We start from the raw sequence: 20,456 nt of genomic DNA, 5'->3' as shown, positions 1-20,456 counted from the left end.
TTTGGCCCAAGCGTTCATTTGGACTAAAGGACAAAGAGATTAGATTTTGGTGTTCAAAGGTCAAGGTCACTGTGACCTTGCATTCATGTCACTCTTATTAATGTGTTATCTCAGGAATACTTTGAGGGAATTTCTTCAAATTTGGCACAAACACCCACTTTGAGTCACAGATGAACTGATAAGATTTTGATGGTAGAAGGTCAAGGTCACCGTGAACCCATCTGTCTCATTCTCATGAATGCAGTATCTCAAAAAGGCCTTGAGGGAGTTTCCCCAGATTTGGCACAAACGTCTAGTTGGACTAAAAAATGAATTTAATTGAATTTGGTGGTCAAAGGTCACTGTAACACTACAAAACATGTTCTTGGCCAAAACTCAAGAATTCCTATGCTAAGTATGACAAATGTTCACACAAATGATTAATAGGATAAAATGATAAAGTGATGTCATTTTATATATTAAAAGGTCAGTTCCACTGTGACATCATAATGTTCTGCCAAAATAATTTCCTGTCCATTAATCAACTTTTAAAAAAAATATGCGTGGTTCTATGGATGACAGTCAGTCTGTCCACCACTTTGATTCAGAATGAAATATTTCCTAAATTATTAGCTGGATTGCTATTTTAGACATTTGATTTTTCCTCCTGCACCTTCATGGGGTTCACATTTTTTATTTTGTTTTAGGACCAAATGCCTGCTAAAGTATTTACATTCCCATCAGGTGTTAAGTGTTAGTTTGAAAATCTTAGCATGCTAAATTGAGAAGATCTCCAAATATCTCCACAAACATTTTTTTAAATTTGTTTAATATCAAATGCATCTTCTGAATCAAGTGTGAAAGTGGAGAAAGAAAATTTGCAGAAGAGTTGGGTAACAACTTTGCATGACCAAACCACCATTTTGGCTCAAGCAGACACTTTCCCTGAAATACTTAGACTGTCCACATTTAAGTGCTGGAATCAGCTCAAGTGAAATCAGTCCATGCAGCCAATTACAGCACTGGAAACTGTCCTGAACTGAGGCGGTCCACTGAGTGCTTACAGAGTCTCAATTGACTCCAGCTCCACATAATCCTGCACCATTTCTCTGCAAGTGGAAATCTGGCTGTCTTTGTTACATTCATGATTAAGAGTTTTCAAAAAGTGCACAACATGGAACGATTTTTTTTTTTTTTTACAAATAAGGATCTTGTGTATCAAAATCTTCTGTGCAAAAGGCATACAACTAAAATAGTGTTTTCATGATTGCTGGACCTTTGATGGGTTGACAAATGATGCTTCATTTTTCAGTTTAGAGGTTTGCATGCTTGTCACGTAACCTCTGCTGAAAAAAAACTGAAATTGCATCTCCCTGTTTTCTGCTGTGACCAGGCATGTGTGTCTTCCTCTATTTTCTTCAACTATATAAGTTTATACTTTAATAGGCTTCTACTCTACCTATAGGCCTGTGTATTTTTATTTATTGAACTGATAAGTGTTTCAATATAGTTTTCCAAAATGTCAAGCAAACAATGCAACAGTCTTACTTCCTTCTGTATTCTGTAGAACAGTTTTGACATTTTAATTTTCTTACCTAATATCACATCACTTAAATGAAGCACATCATTCTTAGTGAAAAATGTGCATAGCAAAAGAAATGTTTAGTTTTAGTTTTTATCCTACAAATTAATCTTAATCAAGAAAGAATTAGTAATAAATGATTGTATTATTTAAATTATTACTTACTATTACTATTACAATTAGTTTGTAAGGTGAAATATATTTACTGCACTGGCAGTTTTTTTTCACTTTCTCAAAAGTTTCCAGACTACAATGACCTTACAACAAGGAGAAAGGCTATTTGTAGCATGGTTTTATTTAAGATCAGGTCCAACATTCCCTAATTTTATTATAGTGCCCAGGAATCCCCAAATCCCAGCTCACTGTTGCTACAATTAGCATGCAGCTAACATACTTGCTAAATTTAGTATTAAACCCATTCATCAGTTGAAAAGAGGACATCTCAGTCTGAGAACAACACAAAGCATCTATTTTTGACTCTAACCAGTCATGGCCACATTAAGGCCAGATTAGGATTAAGAGGCTAGTTAGAGCATGTGGCTTTCTGTAGGTGTGTTAGTAAATAAGAGCTTCATTTAGGACTGGTTTGACATTTTTGGAACTTCACTTGCTTACATATTTGGACTTCAGAGCCAGCTCTTTCCACCTGCTTTTAGTCTTAAAGGGTTATTCAAAAGCAGCAGACTATTATTGCTATTTGTGTGTGTTAACATTTGAACTTCTCTGTTCTTGTTGTGATAGCTGGGCTGGCATGTGAATCCCCCCCATGTTACCACTGTTAACTCTGTTAGCACTGTTGCCATTGTTAGCACTCTGTGTGATGTTAGCACCATTAGCTGCTACCTACTGGCTCAGCCACCTGCATTCTGAGAGCCTTGTGCAGACAATCCAGGCTCAGACTCTGAATCCTAGATATACCCTGAAAGTTGCATACAGCTCATTTAAAGCTTCTGCCCAGTGAATTGGAATATGGAATCTTAAATTGAACGGTTTTGCACTTGTGTTGCATCTTTCTTGTCTTTTGACCAATGGAAGCACTTCCATATTACTTGTCACAATCACCCATTCTCACACTGGTGATCGAGGCAACCATAACCGCTACTTAGTTTAGCATTCACATGCACTCACACAGCAGTGTCAAGTATTTTTGATTCAGTAGGTGGGTTTCCATTACAGATTTGCACAAAACCTAAGTGATAGTTTCAAAGTGTTGATAAAACACAATTGCGAAAGGACTGTGTTTACATTGAGTGATGTTATGCGACTTCTCTTGCGATTTTGTACAACTTCTCCTCATGAGATAACATTCCAAGAAGCATGGTGGTGGATGTTCAAAACATTAGCAGGTTTATTTCTATTGTAGCCACCGCACTAGCTGTTATTATTCCCAATCGAAGGCGGCATAGGCGTGTTACATGAGCGATAATGGAAAGGCGAGCCCCTTATATGGCACTGATTTCTGGGAGGTGATAGGACAGGATTTCAAAGAGGAATTGGTGATTCAAAACTTCTGAATGATCCGCTCAACTTTTGAAGAGTTATGCAATGCAGTAACACTTCTTGCAGCGCCTGCTGTACCATGCCTGAGGGAGCCAGTTCCTTTTGACAAGTACATAGTCATAGCATCATGTGACCTATAAAAGCTAAAACAAAGTGTTTCCATTGCAGTTTTGCAAAATATGGCCTCTTTGGATTGCCTTACCACCTCATGCGAGCGCAAAAAACATTTTTTGTGAAACTAATGTGTTTCCTTTAGGAGTATTTTATATTTGCAGTTTCAATTTGAGCAATTTAAGGATTAACGTAAACCCAGCCAATATCTTGCCCATGGATACTTTTACATGTGGACTGAAGGAGCTGGAGATTGTACCGCCGATCTTCCAATCAGTGGATGGACCTGCTCTAGGCCTATCTCCTGGCCACAGCTGCAGTAGATGTAGCTCCTGCTCCTCTGTGACAAAGCAATACATGCCACTGCTCGAAGTCATTCTAGATAAACACAACATAGAAGAAAAAAAATGTCAACATGGGTTTTCAGTAAACAAATTTGTGAAAACGGATGTGGTCACTGAAATATACTGTAGAGCATGAAGTCACACATATTAAGCTACCCTTGTTTTAATAATTCACACAGGAGAACACAGAGAGCCCATGCTGGCTTCTTGTTTCCTTTGACATTCTCCTCTCCGGATGTGCGGATTTGCGTGGTATCTCCCTCTCCCCTCTTTCATCCTTGCTCTGTCCCTCCCACCTGCACTGCTCTTTCCAGAACCTCTCATTTGATCCCGTGCTTCATGTTCACTACCCAAATGTCGCCATCGCTCACGGTTGACAGAGAAGGACGTGCTAATGAAATCTTAGCAAAGAACAGGCTTCTCACACACACTCACGTAAGCCATGTGTCTTCCACAGACATCTTTCTGGCACAACGTCATAAGAGCGTCCCTATAAATGCCTCTAATCTAATAAAATGTCTACTGATTGTGAAGAATATCACAGCTCAGAGTATGAATATACTGTAAAATCCTCACACTGTGCTTAGTACAAAAGGAAGTGTTAGATATGACACACACACACACACAAAGACAAAGGCCATCTCTGTTGCAAAGTTTATCTTAATATGTTTTTACTGTTTTGAGAGGGTGAATATGAATTTCAAAGAACAAGTCTTGTTTTTCTTGGAGGTACTGTGGAAAAACAAGCAACAATCTGCATATGTGTGTGTGTGTGTGTGTGTGTGTGTGTGTGTGTGTGTGTGTGTGTGTGTGAGTGTGTGTGCGTAGCTGTTCTTTAAATCATAGGATTAGTGACACAGCTGGGCTCTGCCAGGTGAAAGGATCTCCCAAATGCGGGGGTTCCTTCACCTCGCTGTACCCTCCACAGATTAGCTTCTTGGATATAGCTCAATGTCAAACATCATCGTGTGTGTCTATTTGTGTAAGCTCTGTGATGGACTAGTGACCTGTCCATACCAGTGGCCAGTGCATGCTTGAGTAGCATCCAGTTCTTTGCGAGGAAGGATATCTGGATAGAGACTTTCTTTATGCTTCTAACAAAAGACAAGTAATATCAGTAGCATAACTTTACAAAACTGGTTTATGCAACAAGCCACTGCCCTCGCTCACCTTTATAGACAAATGGTATTAGATTACAGCAATTGAGCTGCATACATTTTGAATATGCTGCTGCTAAGGCCATGTTTGACAATGGCTCCCAGCGATATTGTAAAGATCTGAATCGCTGATTTGACTGAAATCGCTTATGTATGTAGGGGAATTCAAAACAGAAATGTATATGCCCAGTTTACCTGAATTTACAGGCTTTCACTGCATGCAAATTCTTAACAAACAGACAACGTTGAAACTCTGTTGCTCTTGAACCATGTCGCATTTCAAACAGTTTTTCATAATGAGTTTTGAGGGACAAAGTCAAGTCCAGCAAATGTAGCTTGGTCAGTTTTTGTCAGTGTCACAGATTTTCATTTGGGGCTTTGTATAAAAGGGTGTTTTCTGCTGGTTCTGCAGTCAGTCCACTCTTCAGATGCACATCATTGAACTCAACAAAGATGATAGTGGCTTTTCTAAGTTGTTGTGGTTTTAAGGTGCTAGCAGGAACTCCAAATTCCACAGTGATTCACTTCAGAGTTCACTGAAAGTCAAACAAACAGAAAGACTACGAGCATCAACTGCTGGTATATTTTCCAGACATAAAAATTAAAGTTTTAGTTGCAGTTTATAAAGGGTTTTGGTTGTAGTTTCAACAGTGAGCAAAATACGGTATTTCTTATGACACAATATTTCTGTGAATGCATAAAAGATGAAAATGATACTTTGTATCTTACAGGCTGTGTACACACAAAACAGCATTTCCTCCTGCTGCAGATGCAGGGTAGGCTTGTAGGCTGCATGCTATGTCTGGTTATCCAATGAACAGTGTGAAAGTAATCAGAAACATCTTTATTGGCCAAGTATGCTTACATAAAAAAGGCCTTTGACTTCAGTTAGCTTTGCTCTCAATGTACAGGAAATTAAACATTAAATATAAAAGGAAAAGAACAAAGGGAATAAGAAAATAAAAATGGATAAAAACAGAAAAATGTAGTTTTAAATGTACATATGTACAAGCCCCAATTAAACAATTTTAGCTAATATATACTATAATATAACACTAAAAGAAAGAACTATGTTTTGCAGTGGTACTGTTGCTCATGTGAATTTATCTGTCTGCTTTTCTTACTTCCATTTTTCTTCTCATGCACCAAGCTGATAAGCCAATCAGAATGATTGTTAAGTTGGTCCAAAAAAAGCCAGCAAATACCAGTGGTGTAGGATACAGCTTCAACACAAGGCTGACAGACACTCTCAGATGATTATTAGTCTTTGTGCTAAGCTAAGCTAACCAGCTGCAGACTGTAGCTTTTTGCCTTGACAGTGCAGGCATGAGAGTGATATCAATCCTTACATCTCACTTTGTAGCAAATGCTTATGCATGTGTGATGGCATTTTCAGATATGCAATATGTAACAATGCTGGTTTCATATATCGGTTCATCTGCACTTTATCTAGCACCTGGTGCTTTTACACGGCATGTGGATCAGCATCTCATGATAATCTGAGTTTGAAGCTATTGCATGGTGAATGTGAGGAGCCCATAGTCATGCATTGAAAGCAGGCTGCAAAAAGCTCTTTCACAACAGACTGCATACTAGAACAGGGAAGTGTGACAAATGCACCCTGACATCAAAATCTGTATTTCATAATCTAGGCTTTGAACTGAATGTGTTAGAAATACAATAGAGTAACATGAAAAATCCAAGGTGGTTTTTTTTGTTGGTTAACACGATAACCAGATAGTTGGATGACGCTGTCATTAAGCAGTGGCATTTGTTTTAACTCTACAGTATGTTTCAATCAAAGGTGTCAAAAACAGGAAGAGGAAAAGGAGACATGTTGACTGATCTGCATGCAGCATTTGACTACAACCCACAAAGACTGGAAATAGAGTGAGGGGAAAGTGGTAGGGGGTTGGTGGTTAACCATATCATGTCATATCTCAAACACTACACAAGGAGCCTTACAGCACCCCGTGCATCCTGATAAAATGTTCTCTGGGTCGCTATGCCTGCTTGTTGTAGGCTCAGTGTTATATCTAACCTTGGGGAGATCAGTCAGAAATCATACATACTATGGGAAATGCTAAATGATTATGATCTCTGAAATGAGTCTCAAGTTCTGCATTTGCACAGGGTGTGGTTTGAGAGCACATCTGAACTTCCCTGAAGCAACGATGCGTGCCATGATGGCTCGAATCAGTGCAATAAATGTAATCAGTGAAGGGATCTTTATAATGTCATAGATAATAAGAATCTAGAAAATATCATTAATGATGTTGTTCCTGTTCCTATGCTTCGCCACATCTCTACAGCAGCCACCTGACTGATGAGTGACCCCAGGGTCAGCATCAATGTTTTTCTTGAAAGCTGTAAAATTTGACATAGTGAAGTAGGGGTCGACAGATTATCAGCCTGGCCGACTATCGGGGCCGATATTTGGCATTTTGCAGATTATCTGTATCAGTGTTTAATTCTAGTGATTGCCAATAAAGTTGATTTATTAAAAAGTGCACAGAAAGTGTCAGCATGGGAGTAACTTTTACTTTGTAAAACCTCAGGGAGCGATTGTTGTTAATTAATTTAGTTTTAATTTTCACTTGACTTTATAAAAGGTTGCTGTGAACTTGCTGTATATGATGTTGAAGGTTTTGATAAAACATTTGCTAAAGGCATTTGAACACAGTTCTGTTTCTGTTTGTTATATTCCAAGCTCTAAATTTTGACAGAAAGATTTTCATTTTTACTGTAAATGCATATTGGTTAAAAAAAATATCCGTATTGTTCTCAGTAAGTACTAATAATCAGTATCAGACCTGAAAAACCAAATCTCAGTCAACCTCTACAGTGAAGCTTCTCCTCCTTTCATGCTTTGTGTAGTTTGGTCGTACATATGTCGATGTCAATGGGGACCAATGTAGTTTCTTGAAAAGACATGAAAGCCAAAAAAGAGTTGCTTCCTGTCTCTTTGAAGCCACTAAACTCACAGCAGTTTTTGAGATTAGACACCTCTCTCTTTCTCTTACTCTCACTAGGTTAATGTATAATCTTATGACTTCTTTCAGGGGTTTGAATTTGTGATGCATCAGCTGTTTTAACTCCCCAAATTCCACTCAGTAACAAATCATAGCAACATCTCACTGAAAAAAGATATCTTCATTTCCCTTAAACAGTGACTGGTCAACATGTCATCACACTAATGACCTCACTGTTTCACTTCTCCTGAAGTCGTCATTTAAAATGCCGTGTAAACACAGAGGCTGCATAGTAACCCTCCTTGAAATTGTCAGGTGATGTAATTGTCATGCTGCAAAGCCACAGCGAGGGTGTAGTGTATGTGTTTCCAGCACATGATAGTGTCTGACTTATGCTGCATTTATGTGATGTCAGAAAGTCCAAGTTTCCAATTTGGGAGATTGTTCTTTCAACTTTGTTGTGTTGCTTTGAGGTTGTAAAGTGGGAAAAATATCAAAGGTACTAAAAAAGATGGGTTGCATTTTATCTCGAAGAACATTTAAACAAGAGGTTGGTAGCTTTTTCCAGATTATTTATATCTTAATATATTATATTATTTATATATATATAAATTTTCTATATAATATATATGTATATATATTTTTAAAATATTTATTTCTTTTCCAGCTCCTGCCTTTACACCAAACTCCTTTGAGAAAAACATCATTTTATTTTACTGAATGGCAGATTTGCTGGTTTACCGCTGCCTCCATCAGCTGTTGTGAAAGGTTAAGAGGAGCAAATATTTAAATATAAATGCAGCTTAAACTGATATTGATTTTTTTTTGTTTTGTTTTAGGTGGCATAGGTATGTTTTGCTGCAGCCTCATCCACAGCAGTACCTCGCGTAGCTTCCATGCCGGCATTGTGGAACTGTACTTAATTTTTCAGAGGAGAGGGGTGACTGGTGTGTGACTTTTTAATTTAAAATAGATATAAAATTCTACCTACGCCTAGTCCAATTAAAATCCAACTAATGCTTACATGATGGGTTAGCTTAAATTCCAATCACATTACCTGGGTGTGTATTCTAAAAATCTAGTTTGTCAGTCTAACACAATAATTTGACTTTTTCTAACATCATGTAAACATACTGACTTTGGAATGCATGCTGAATCAGTGTTGAGGGATAAAACTTGCTCTTAAAGCTTGAAGCGTTCAGAAAAGATGGTTGTAATAGTCAAAAGAAGTGTGGCTACTTGTGTCAAACCACTTATCAGAGGCTTAATGGTTTTGACTGTTTTGAAATGCAGATTCCTGTTTGGAAAAGAACAAGAGATGAGGGGTTGTTCACCTCAGCCACTAAAGTTTTGAGTGTCCTTCACCTTTCCTTTTTACTTGCTCCCCAGCATGCCCCCCCCCCCTCCCCACCTCCACCTCCAGCAGCAAACAAACACCCCAGCATGAACTCAGGTTTCTGCTTATGTTTCAGGTGGACGGGAGGAGATGGGTGGAGTGGCTGGAGGAGGGCCTTAAGTGGTCACACTCTGGCGGTCAACTAAAGGAGAACGCCTCTTTCGATCACCTGACCGCACTCCAGTGGCATTAAAGTTTGAAGGCTGCGCTGCAGGAATGTGGCTGGAGCTCCGTCAGACCTCTTTAGCTTTGAATCATCAAGTAGAGACAGAGAGGAAAGAGACTGAGAGAGGACAGATGGAGATCCACAGCTTCAAAAAAAAAAAAAAAAAAAAAGCTGATGGAGAGGAGGGGGGACGAATGAGACTCGCGGAGCGAAGGTCCTGATCCTGCTTTGGAGCAGATAAGATGAGCTGGACAATACAGTCATTGTCATGTGATCATGGTGGGATGCAATTCCCACACAGATCAAGAGTGAGTACACATGGGGAGGGAGAGAGGAGGGAGGGGCTGCAACAGGTGAATTCCAGCAGTCAGTCTTTCGCAGATAGAGAGGCCCTTTGAAGGCTAAGCCCCTGCACCAGGTGAAGGAGGAGGCCCGGCTCACCGCCTTTAAATTATTCATCCCCCCTCAGTCAATTATTAAAGTACGAGTACTCACATCCTCCCTTTATGTGGTGAGAAAAGAATGTTTGCTGGTGTAACTTATTTGTGGATAAAGTATGCAGTTCCTTTACTTTAGTAAAAGTACTAATAACATACAGTGGAAGAACTCTCTTACAAGTAAAAGTCCTGCATTTAAAATGTTACTTATGTCAAAGTAACATTAAGTATAATTTATCAATCTAATAATCTTAATCTTAATAAAAAAGGAAAGGGAAAGAAAACAACGCACCTAAATAACTTGAAATTATTTACACAGACAGACAAAAAAGCAACCCAAAAACATGATTTAAGAAAAAACAAACAAAAAAAAATTTATAATAAAAATAACAAAATATTTAAATAATAAATAATAATAAAATTATTTAAATAAAACATAATACCCCCCCAATAAAACTCATTTTTAAAAAGAAAAAATCCTCCCAAAAAGATAATTAATCAGGTAATTAATTTCCTGTGAATTGACTGATTGATCAACTAATTGCTGCAGCTGTACTTGAAAAACTGCATTTTATGCAAAAATCTTAACCTGTGAAGTAACTTATGCAGTCATATAAATGTAGTGAGGTAAACAGTAGGATATGTCCCTTTGAAAAGTAGTAGAGTGGAAGGATGAAAAAAGAAAAGAAAATACTCAAGTAAAGTCAAAGCACCTCAAATTCACACGTAAGCTTAGTACTTGAGCATATGTACTTATATTCCACCACTGGTGGCAGAAATGGTTCACATGACCAAGGTTGATGTGAACTTTGAAAATCTAAATTCTCTTGTGTGCCAGCAACAGAATGGAGAATGACTGGTGTGTTTTAAGACATGAACCTCATCTGCTTTGATTATAATTTGAGTTTTTCCCACCGAAAGGTTAAATTACACTGTTTACCACACACTGGATGGATGTGAAAACAGCCTTATAAGTACCAAATTCAGCAAAGTGAAGGTCATAAATCCAAAAAGACTTTTAAGCAGAGCAGGGCTTTATTAGGCCATATGCATTTCTCTACAAATGATTTGACAATGCATGGAGCAAGTTAGCTGTTAGCTAACTGTATCAGATGACCTTTTGCTGTTGGGACTTTGCTTTTTAAATGCACTGATTAATGAAAGTAGGTTTAAACTTTATCCAATCACACCATATAACAGGCGTACCCCATAAAGTGAAATCAAGTAGACTTGTAAGCTACCTGTAGAAAAGAAGGCAATGTAAATTTTACACACAGTGTTGAAGTCTGGCTTTGCAGAGCACATAGATAAGTTTCACTTTACATACAGTTTTAAATAAGGTTCTGGTTAAAAAAAAAAGCTTGCGTTTACAGTACTGAGCAAACGACTTAATAAATGAGAATTGGATTATACTGTACGAGCTGTGAGAGTTTATAATTTGAACTTTTATGAAACGTGGTCTCCCATCAAATTAATGTTACCATTTTACAAAAAGGCATGTTAATCTTTTTTTCTGCACATTCTAGATAACACTGTGTGACTGATTTACTAAAATGTCATTTTGTGGGTGAAGTATTCCTTAAAGAGACTATCCAGTAAGCATCAACTCTAATTATCTTAATCAAATATGAAATATCTTACGCCACAAAGTCTTGACAATTAGACATGCAAAGTGTTGCAATAGCTGAATGATAGCATGCTGGACAGTGTAGGATGTAAAGAAATTACAGATGAGAAGCATTCCTGCACAGATATTGTTTGAAATTGTGTTCCAAAATTGTCCACCACAGTATTGTCTCCCAGTGTGTCAGCACTGCCACATTTACCTTAAACTCATACCAGATTAGGAGCTTTAGAGTTTAAAAGCAGATCTGAATAATCCCTGGTGCAACTGATATTCGACATTGTAGGCAGAGCTAATGTTAGCCTCTAAATTCTGTTTGTTTCAAGGCTCAAAATTTCAACTCAGTGCACAGTTATCTTCAGGTTTGACCATTTGCCATAAAAACTATTAAAACCTTGCTTTGTACTATTAGGGGAGACTGGGGGTGGTTGCAACAAGGGTTGCCCCTTAAAAGTCAGCTGTGAATCATCACAGACCCTCAGTTGACCGAGGCAGCTTCAAGATGAGCAGTTTTTTTTCTGTGTAGTGTAGTTCTGGGGACATTTTGGTCCCCAGACGTTGTGCAATGGAGTGCTCTCAACTTTCAAGCTACTCTAAAGCTGAACACAGAAAAACCACAATGTAAGGGGAAGCAGTGAGCTCACAGCAAGCCTAGTCTCTTGGCAAAACATTGTGCATTTCCAATCAATTATAATCATTAGCTCGTTCACTAAGCTATGTGAGTGCTGCTTTCACACTGAATGTCCTGCAGAGCACCTTCAGGCTTGAAAAAATTCATAACAGCCAAATCTGATACAGGCAGGGCCTACAGCCCTAATTACAGAATGGATGCTATTGAAATTTCTCCAGGCAGGAAGAAGCTACAAATCACCTGATTACCTCATACATGCTTAGTTTAGGGAAAGTTTTTTTTTTAAGCAGTTTTATCCAAACTGACATGCTAGTAGTTAGTGCTAATATTTGAGCTGTTAGCAAGTTAAGCTCCCGTGGCTTCAGGAGTCTGGGTTAGTTGTATTCCAACATGGGAAACACATGACCTACTAACATTACATACTTGCACAAGTGCAGTAAGCCTACAAACCAAACCATGTTAAGAAATCCTAATTTAAGTGTTGAATAAAAAGCTTTTATCATCTTAAAACTTGTTATATTTCACCCCGGCTATTTAACAATATGGGGTGAACTTTAAAATTTTACATCTTACAGTAAAAATGTAACTGGTTTATGTCACATTTTGCACATTAAGAGCTCCAACATGTGACAACCAGCCCCGGTCTCCCCTACACCTGCAGCAAAGGGAAAAATAAAACTGATGAGTCCGTGTTGTCACTTACAGTTCAAAGTTTTATTGGACTTACAAAATTTAAGGTCTAAAACCACAGTTAAACACATTTCCAGAATTTCTTTAATACAAAACTTTTTCTAAACTTCTTTACAATCACTTTAGGCCTGAGGAGCCTGGTATCAAGTATCACTTTTCAGAGGGCATACGAGTTACACCTGCCACACATTATTCCCCCACCTCCACAGAAGACAACGGCCTGAACCCAGAGGCCGTCGTTTTCCCGGACAAAGGGAGTTTTTTTTTTTTTTGTTTTTTTTGTATTCCCTGCAGAGAACAGCAGGACAGGAAGAGCAGCAGGGCGCGTCCCCGGTCGGTGCGTAAAACGGAGAACGCACTCCGGGCTGCGGAAGCGCGCGCTTCTTCAAAAAAAAAAAAAATTTCCAAAAGAAATAAAAAAGTATTTTGTGAATCCAAAGCGTGACGTAGAGAAGGGACTTTTGAAGAACTGCTCTTGAAATAACGTTGCGTGCCCAGTCCAGCCGCCATGGCAGTTAAGAGCCATCAGTATACAGTCATTAGGACCAACCGAGGAGGAGAGAGGCGCCAACGGCCAGCGGCAGCAGCAGCGTGAAGGCGTCGGTCCTCCCGCACCCGCCTTTGGATGGCGTGCTGGCGGTGACTTCAGTTGGCATCGTGGTGTAGTTTGACTTAGTCGTGTTCATGGGGGCATCTGTGGTCGGTGCCGGGTCTTCCTGGGCCTGGACCACCTGAAACATAAGAGCACATCATCTCATGATTTTTATGTGAACACAGAAGACAGCAGCGGTGCCACATTAAGGCAGAACGCGCCGACGTTATTACTTTGGATACCCCCCTGCGGTAAAGAAAATGGCATAAACGATATGCCAAAAAATGCAAATATTCACCAGAAGACGAAGGTTAAAAAAAAAAATAATAATAATAATAATAATAATAATAATAATAATAAACACAACTTCAACATGCATCTCAAAATAGGCTAAACCGCACTATATAATAAAGGGTTAAAACTACATGCGATGGAAACCATGCCACTCCAAAAGTCTGGGGCAATGCTACTCGAATTATCACGATTTTATATAATTTGTTGAATGTAAGGGGTTTAAGTCCAAAACTTCAGTCTTTCAATTTAAAAATGAAATAAAAATTTAAATAAACATTTTTATTTTTTAAAAGGAAAAATACATTTGAAGGTTTTTGGACAACGACGCACTGGGGCTTTGGTCCCAAGGATTCAGATACCTTAAAATAGTTTCTGTAAATTTCCCATAAATCCCAAGATGTTTTTTTTTTTTAAACTTACTACATTTTATGCCTACGATGAGCCTGTTGCCTAAAATGCTAGTCTTTAAACCATAAGGCCACTCATTTACATCTAAAGCATCCTCTACAAATAAAAAAAAGACAACCTTTGGCAGAACTTGTCAGGAAGTCGAAGAAGAAAAAAAAGTCCTCTGTCCACAACTTTGTTAGTTTGAGCGCGGAGAAAAGTTTAAACCTTGGAAAGTAAGCGGAATATCCCATTAAAGTTTAGAACAAAAGACAGAATGATGATCAAAACTAACCTGTGATGAGATGAGATGGAGAGCCAGCAGGAGAGCTCCGAGGAAAGCTAGACACATCTTACTCATCTTGCTGTGGAGTGTGAACAGTTGCTGGTCCTCTGCTCAGTGAATGGATGAATGAAAGAGGAGATGCAGCCGTGTGTTTTATACCCCGGTGACATCATCAGTCACTCAAACCCACCTGCTGCGATCTGCGTCGTGCTGCGTTCACGTGCCGTCGGGCATATGTTGACGTCTAGCTGGGCGCGCGTGAAGGAATATAATTTAAAGAAATTTAAAACAGCACAACATTAGCTCCACAATCATCGAATAGGCTGTAACAATAAATAGTATGTTACATTAATGAATGCAGGATGCAACGATTATTTTTGTCATTGTTGTTAAAAATGTTGTCATTATTATATATCCCAGTATTACTACCAATAGGCTACTTGTAAAAGCCATTGCAAATGAAATTTTCTTTTCCCTTTGCCTGTAGTTACTCACTTTGACCACAGGAGGGCAATAAAAACTCAGATTTATTATTCATTCATTCATCATTTGTCAATTAGAATTACAAGTTTCTGTTTGAATTTGTTTTTCAAAATTGAGTAATTCATAAATTCTTATTCTGTGACCATTTAAGATTATGTGATTTGTTTGTGTTTGTTTTGATTTCATGCATTTAAAAAAAACATTTTACTTCGAAAACAAAAAAGGTTTTCATCATCAATTATGCTATTTGAAATGCAAAAAACTTAAAAACTGAATATCTCAAAACTGCACAGGACACAGATAGAATCTTATCATTCTAATGTGGTGACGTGCACTTCCACTAAAACTTTCACAGTAAAACAATTCAACTAGGCAACAGCTATTTAAATGTTTTATGTAGTAACTTTGCTGTTAAATCCAAAATATTTTGAACAAGATTGCGCACAAACAACGATAGATATATTACACTTTTTCTTTTATCAATCCCAATTTCTCCACTGATGAAAAGTATATAAACTTGATAAACATTTCAGCAAAAAAACATTATGTACATAATATTATTTGTTTTAAAAGACTACCCTATTTTTGTGTTTCTAGATACAGATTCTAAAGTGCACTTAACCACTGTTTAGTTTGAAATTGGCAAAAACTTAAGCTAAGGGACTGTTCATCATTTATTAGGGGGGAAGGGGCAGTGCAAGAAGGGGGAGGCATGTCAAATAATTGTCTAAGCACTAGGGATGTACTTTTTTTATTTTGGTGTAAGGGAAGGACATACATCTTTAAGTAGCTGTATGTTGTTTTTATTGCCTATTTTTAAAGAAAAGTTTAGAAGGCATGTTTTCTTTAAAAACAAAATGACACTGTTTATCATAGCCAGAAACTGCGTGAACAGAAATGATCATTGGGCCTTCAAATTTCCAACAGTCCACAGAAACATCATGTGCGACAAACAAAACAAAAGCCGAGTTTAACACAGTGAAATTTCATCGAAATCAGCTTAATCTGCATCTCGTTTAAAATTGACCAAAAATAAGTGTTAACATTAACCAGCATGCAAGAGAAGGATTTTTTGGGGAATCTTCTTTTCTTTTCTTTTCTTTTTTTTTTTTTTTTAAATTTATTTTGTCTTTAACGTTTAACTTTCAAACCTCGGCAGGCATTTTAAAAAATCTCATAACTAATTTATGGTGGAGGGAGGGTCATGCACTTTCTTTCTTTTCCTTACATCTGAAATATTTGTTATGCAAGAGAATTATTTTTATATTATGACTTACATTTTCTACAACTTTTATGTTAAAAAAATCTGGAACGTCCATGCTCCATGTAGTAAATAGGTTGATTAATGAATAAAGTTTAACGAAAATTTCTTTTTGCAACTTAACCCATCGACTGTATGTAGAGATCTTTATACACAGTCTATGGTTTAACCACAATTCAAATTATTTCGAAAATGGATAAATAGCGCTCTCCAGTGACCGCTGATCCACATTACTATTATAAACGCGAACGACCCTATGTCTCTTGACCCAGCTACTTTGCCGTAGTTGTCCTCCCCGTAATTTCTTCCGGAAGAAACACATCATTGCACTAAGGGCGTAATATGACAGCACCATAACTGCAGACTGCAGCAGCTCAGAAACAACCCAACAGGTTCCAGTGTTTGTGTTTTTGTTTGGCCACAGAATCACCTAGCCTCTCCATGCTGCTGTGCCGGGTTTCGGCAGTAAGCCAGACACTCGCGAGATGGGGCCGGAGGTCACACCGGCAAGGCGGCCTCCTCCACCGAGCTCTCTCCTTCAGCACCAGCCGCTGTCACGGTGTCAGTCCGGGAGAAGGCAGCGCTCAGCCCGCAGAGGCAGGCGCTGCTCCGGGACTGTACCGAGACACGGTGCTCCTTCCCCGGACTGAGTTCCCAATGAAACTGAACGGACAGAAGCTTCTGGACCGAGAGCTTCAGATTCAGCAGGTATGGCGAAGGCGGAAGGTTCACTCAGACATGTCAGTTTAATTATCAACCTTGCTCGTTGACAGCTGGACTTTTTGCAGCACATGACATAAAATCTTATATATATGTAAGGTTTTTTTTCCTTCAATTCGCCATGCAGTAGATCCGTTGATAGGATGTTATTCACCCGTTTATCTCTCATCGTAAAACAGAGGGGCCACTTTTCAGCATGATGCAAAAAATAATGTCTGACAGATCACAGCTTCAGTACTGACTTAGGTTTTTTGTGACGCATACCTAAGTGACTTGTCTTCCTCTAGTTGTGTGTGTCCATACTTAGATTTGATAGACTAAAATCTAACCATCCATAATGTGTTGATGGTTGATATATTAATGATGCATTGTCTTTTGTCACATGGAAAATATGAATACTCTCTGCTTTTGCAGGAGTGTGGATTTGCAGATTTGTACTCCTGGCAAAGAGACAGGAAGGCCAAGAAGGAGTTCTGCCTTCATGATGGACCCCCGTATGCCAATGGAGACCCTCATGTAGGACACGCACTCAACAAGGTGATCAGTTAACAGTGTACTTGTCATGTTTTAGTTTTTCCTGTTGTTATGGTGCATTGTAACAAAGAATAATCATTGATTCACAATCTCTATTCAAAAAGATTGTGACACTGTATATAACAGAAATATAAACAGAATGCAATGGCTTTATAATACTTTTTGATATTCAATTGAATGCAGTCCAAAGACAAGATATTTAATGTTTAAACTGCTAACTTTTATTGTTCTTTTTTTAAAAATCAATGCACACTCATTCCGAAATTGATGCCTGCAACATTTACCAAATAGTTGAAACATGGGCATGATTGCCACTGGGTTACATTACTTAGTAAGCATTTAGGAACTAAGGATAATAGTTGCTGAAGTTCTGAAAGTAAAATTCTTTCCTATTCTTGCTTGATATATGACTTCAGAGGCTCAGCAGTCTGAGGACTCTATTGTCATATTGTGTGCTTCATGATGAGCCACATGTGTTTAAAGCGAGTCAAGTCCTGACTGCAGGCAGGCAAGCCCATTACCTGCACTCTTTTCCCACAAAGCCACACTGTTGTAACGTGCAGAATGTTGCTTGGCATTGCTGGAATAAACAGGAACTTCCCTGAAAAAGATGCTCGATGGCAGCATATGTTGCTCCAAAACCTGTATGTACTTTTCAGTACTCATGGTGCCTTCACAGATGTGAAAGTCACCAATGCCATCACAGATGCTGACCTTTGAACTTTGTGCTGGTAACAGTCTGGATGGACTTTTTCCTCTTTGGTGTGGAGGATTTGGGTTTGTATTACTTGACTGCAGTCAGCACCTGCAGTAACATTTAGTTGCTGTTCTAAAATCTTTATGGTGCCAAAATAATAATTCTTTTCACTGTTTGGTCCAGATCCTAAAAGATATCCGTAACCGTTTTGAGATGCTGAGGGGGCGGCAGGTCCACTATATTCCAGGATGGGACTGCCATGGCCTGCCCATCGAGCTAAAGGCTCTGGGGGAGTTGGGGACCAGCGGCCTTAGTCCCCTACAGATCAGACAGAAAGGTAAGGACGAACGAAAAGTTGCATTAACATGAGTGTTATTAGATTTGCAGCTACTGTAATGTTTTCATCCCATCCAGCACGGGAGTATGCAGAGGGGGCCATAGCTCGTCAGAGGGCTGCTTTCCAGCGCTGGGGGGTGATGGCTGATTGGGACCAGTGCTACTACACGTATGATGGGGCCTATGAGGCCGCTCAGCTGAAAGTCTTCCAAGAGATGCACAGCAAGGTGGGAAAGGATGTACTGTTTGACAGACTTTTTTTTTGGCATGGTCTCTATGCAGATAGAAAAGGCTCAGTCATCACTGAACTCTGTTGTTTTTCAGGGGTTCATCTACCAGGACTATAAACCAGTTTTCTGGTCTCCTTCATCAAGGTACTGAGTTAGTATATAATGCAGAGGTTGCTGCATAGCGGCATCAATATTTTTTAGTTAACATATAATAATTTATTTTGCTATCTTTTGATTCAATCCTTTCTCCGTGCCTCTATAGAACGGCTCTAGCAGAGGCAGAGTTAGAGTACAACCCTGAGCATGTGAGCAGAGCCATCTATGCCACATTCCCCCTGAGCACCCCGCCACCTGAGATCGCCTCACAAGGTAACACAATGCACACACATACAGGTAAATCAGTTTTTTTTTTTAATTATATTTTTCATTTGGTTAGTGATGTAGAAAAAACTTGCCAGTCTTCATCTTTCTGGAATAATAAAATAAAATTGATGAGTCATAGTTGACCTTATATGAACATATAGGCTTAATGACAACATAAAGCGGATCTGCGAAGAATTCTCTTATTTGTGCATGAGTGTGTGGTTTGTGTCCCTCTGCAGGTTTGGAAGGTGTCTCTGTGTTGGTGTGGACCACCCAGCCTTGGACTATTCCTGCCAACCAGGCCGTCTGCTACATGCCCAACGCTCAGTAAGCACAAACACAGCAAAATTACATCTATATCCAGGCCAGTTTAGAGCATCTCAGAGTCTCTGCAGTCATGGCTCAGCTCACATCAGTGGTGGGGGAGGCAGCTCTCTGAAAAAAAAAAAAAATGAAATGAAAAAAAAAAAAAATACAAAAAAAATACAAAAACAGTAGAATTTTGAAAATACACCCTCCTCCTATAGCTCTCCTCTCTCTGCCCAAAGCCCTTCTCACTATGGGCTTATGCACTTGCTTAATACCTTAGCCCGGTGTTTCCTATACACTGATTTATTTAATCTTATTTTATTGTACAGCTGCACACAGCTCATCCACTCAGCCCCTCTGTTCCCCGCTCTCTCTCTCTGATTATCTGGCCACAAATGAGACATGAATTAGCTAGCTATTCAACCCACAGTCCCTCAGCCTGCTCCCTGCCACTATAGACTACTTCTCTGGGAGCACATCAAGGCAGCAGTCTCATAAAATTACTGATATGCCATTTCCTTGGTCCCTGAAACCACATATCCCATCAACCCTGCAGCACTTCTGTTCCTTGTTTTGTGCCGTAAAGCATTTGGCAATTTGATTGATTGGTCTATAGAGTCTGACCAGTACTGGAAACCTGAGGCAGACGCCAGTGGAGATATTTCAGAGTTAAAAAATTTCAATTCCAAAACCTTTTTTCTTTTGTTTTTCTAGCATTAAAGGATAAATACACAGTTTTTCAAGTCTGTCTTAAAACAATAGTCAGATGTCCATATGAACACTTTAGCACGTTTTGCTCATTGCCGCGTTTACGGGCTCTGTTGTTTTGTTTTGGTGATCCACTGATGTGGGGACACCGTGAATGTGGGACAGCTGCTGCTGTCTCTTGCTTTGGTATCATTTAATGTGGTTGATGTTGCAAATTAAATATGATGTGATGATTTAATGTCTTGTCTTGTCTCGGCTTTGCATCCTGTGTTGACCCCTGGATGAATAGTTGTTACTGTGGTAACCACTAAGGGGGATCCTAAATAAAGGACAAAGAATTGTAATCACTCCTCCTGTTCATAAGTGCTGCTGTGTTCTAAAACCTCATTGTAAAATGCCTTAATTCTCAAAGGTCAGTTATATAACGTAAGAATTTAATAAACAATACAGATCATGTGTGATATATGAATATTTTTGGCACCATCAGGGAAGGGTTCAGCAAGTCTCTTGATTTCCACTTGCAGGTACTCTGTGCTGAAAAGGGAGGACAACTCACAGCTGCTGCTGGTGGCCACTGAGCGCACAGCCAGTGTGGCAGCGCTGCTGGGCACAGAGGTGGAGAGTGTGGGCACCTTCACAGGTAGTACATACACACACACGCACACAC

The 20,456-nt window shown here is 39.0% G+C and overlaps 1 protein-coding gene and 1 long non-coding RNA gene across 3 annotated transcripts in view; one reads left to right on the top strand and one right to left on the bottom strand.

Moving 5' to 3' along the window:
* Nucleotides 1–12,591: 12,591 nt before the first annotated feature.
* Nucleotides 12,592–14,309, bottom strand: LOC148187504 (uncharacterized). The gene is made up of 2 exons (XR_015778745.1): nucleotides 14,158–14,309; nucleotides 12,592–13,320 (listed from the first exon to the last, which is right to left on the bottom strand). It is a non-coding gene; the product is annotated as an uncharacterized LOC148187504 (long non-coding RNA).
* A 1,876-nt stretch (nucleotides 14,310–16,185) lies between these two features.
* The window catches only part of iars2 (isoleucyl-tRNA synthetase 2, mitochondrial), a 53,244-nt gene continuing 48,973 nt past the window's right edge, over nucleotides 16,186–20,456 (top strand). For both annotated transcript variants that reach the window (XM_042500241.2, XM_042500240.2), the window contains exons 1-8: nucleotides 16,186–16,600; nucleotides 17,027–17,149; nucleotides 18,027–18,180; nucleotides 18,258–18,406; nucleotides 18,504–18,553; nucleotides 18,672–18,778; nucleotides 19,012–19,099; nucleotides 20,314–20,429. In XM_042500241.2, coding sequence (XP_042356175.1) covers nucleotides 16,334–16,600; nucleotides 17,027–17,149; nucleotides 18,027–18,180; nucleotides 18,258–18,406; nucleotides 18,504–18,553; nucleotides 18,672–18,778; nucleotides 19,012–19,099; nucleotides 20,314–20,429 — 1,054 coding nt within the window. In that variant the 5' untranslated portion in view covers nucleotides 16,186–16,333. The remainder of the gene's footprint in view (nucleotides 16,601–17,026; nucleotides 17,150–18,026; nucleotides 18,181–18,257; nucleotides 18,407–18,503; nucleotides 18,554–18,671; nucleotides 18,779–19,011; nucleotides 19,100–20,313; nucleotides 20,430–20,456) is intronic.

Source organism: Plectropomus leopardus, chromosome 14 (assembly GCF_026936395.1).
Source record: "Plectropomus leopardus strain MGB_pleo_1.0 chromosome 14, ASM2693639v1, whole genome shotgun sequence".
Lineage (NCBI taxonomy): Eukaryota > Metazoa > Chordata > Actinopteri > Perciformes > Serranidae > Plectropomus > Plectropomus leopardus.
Note: the sequence above shows the minus strand (reverse complement) of the source record. Positions and strands in the feature narration are given on the sequence as shown.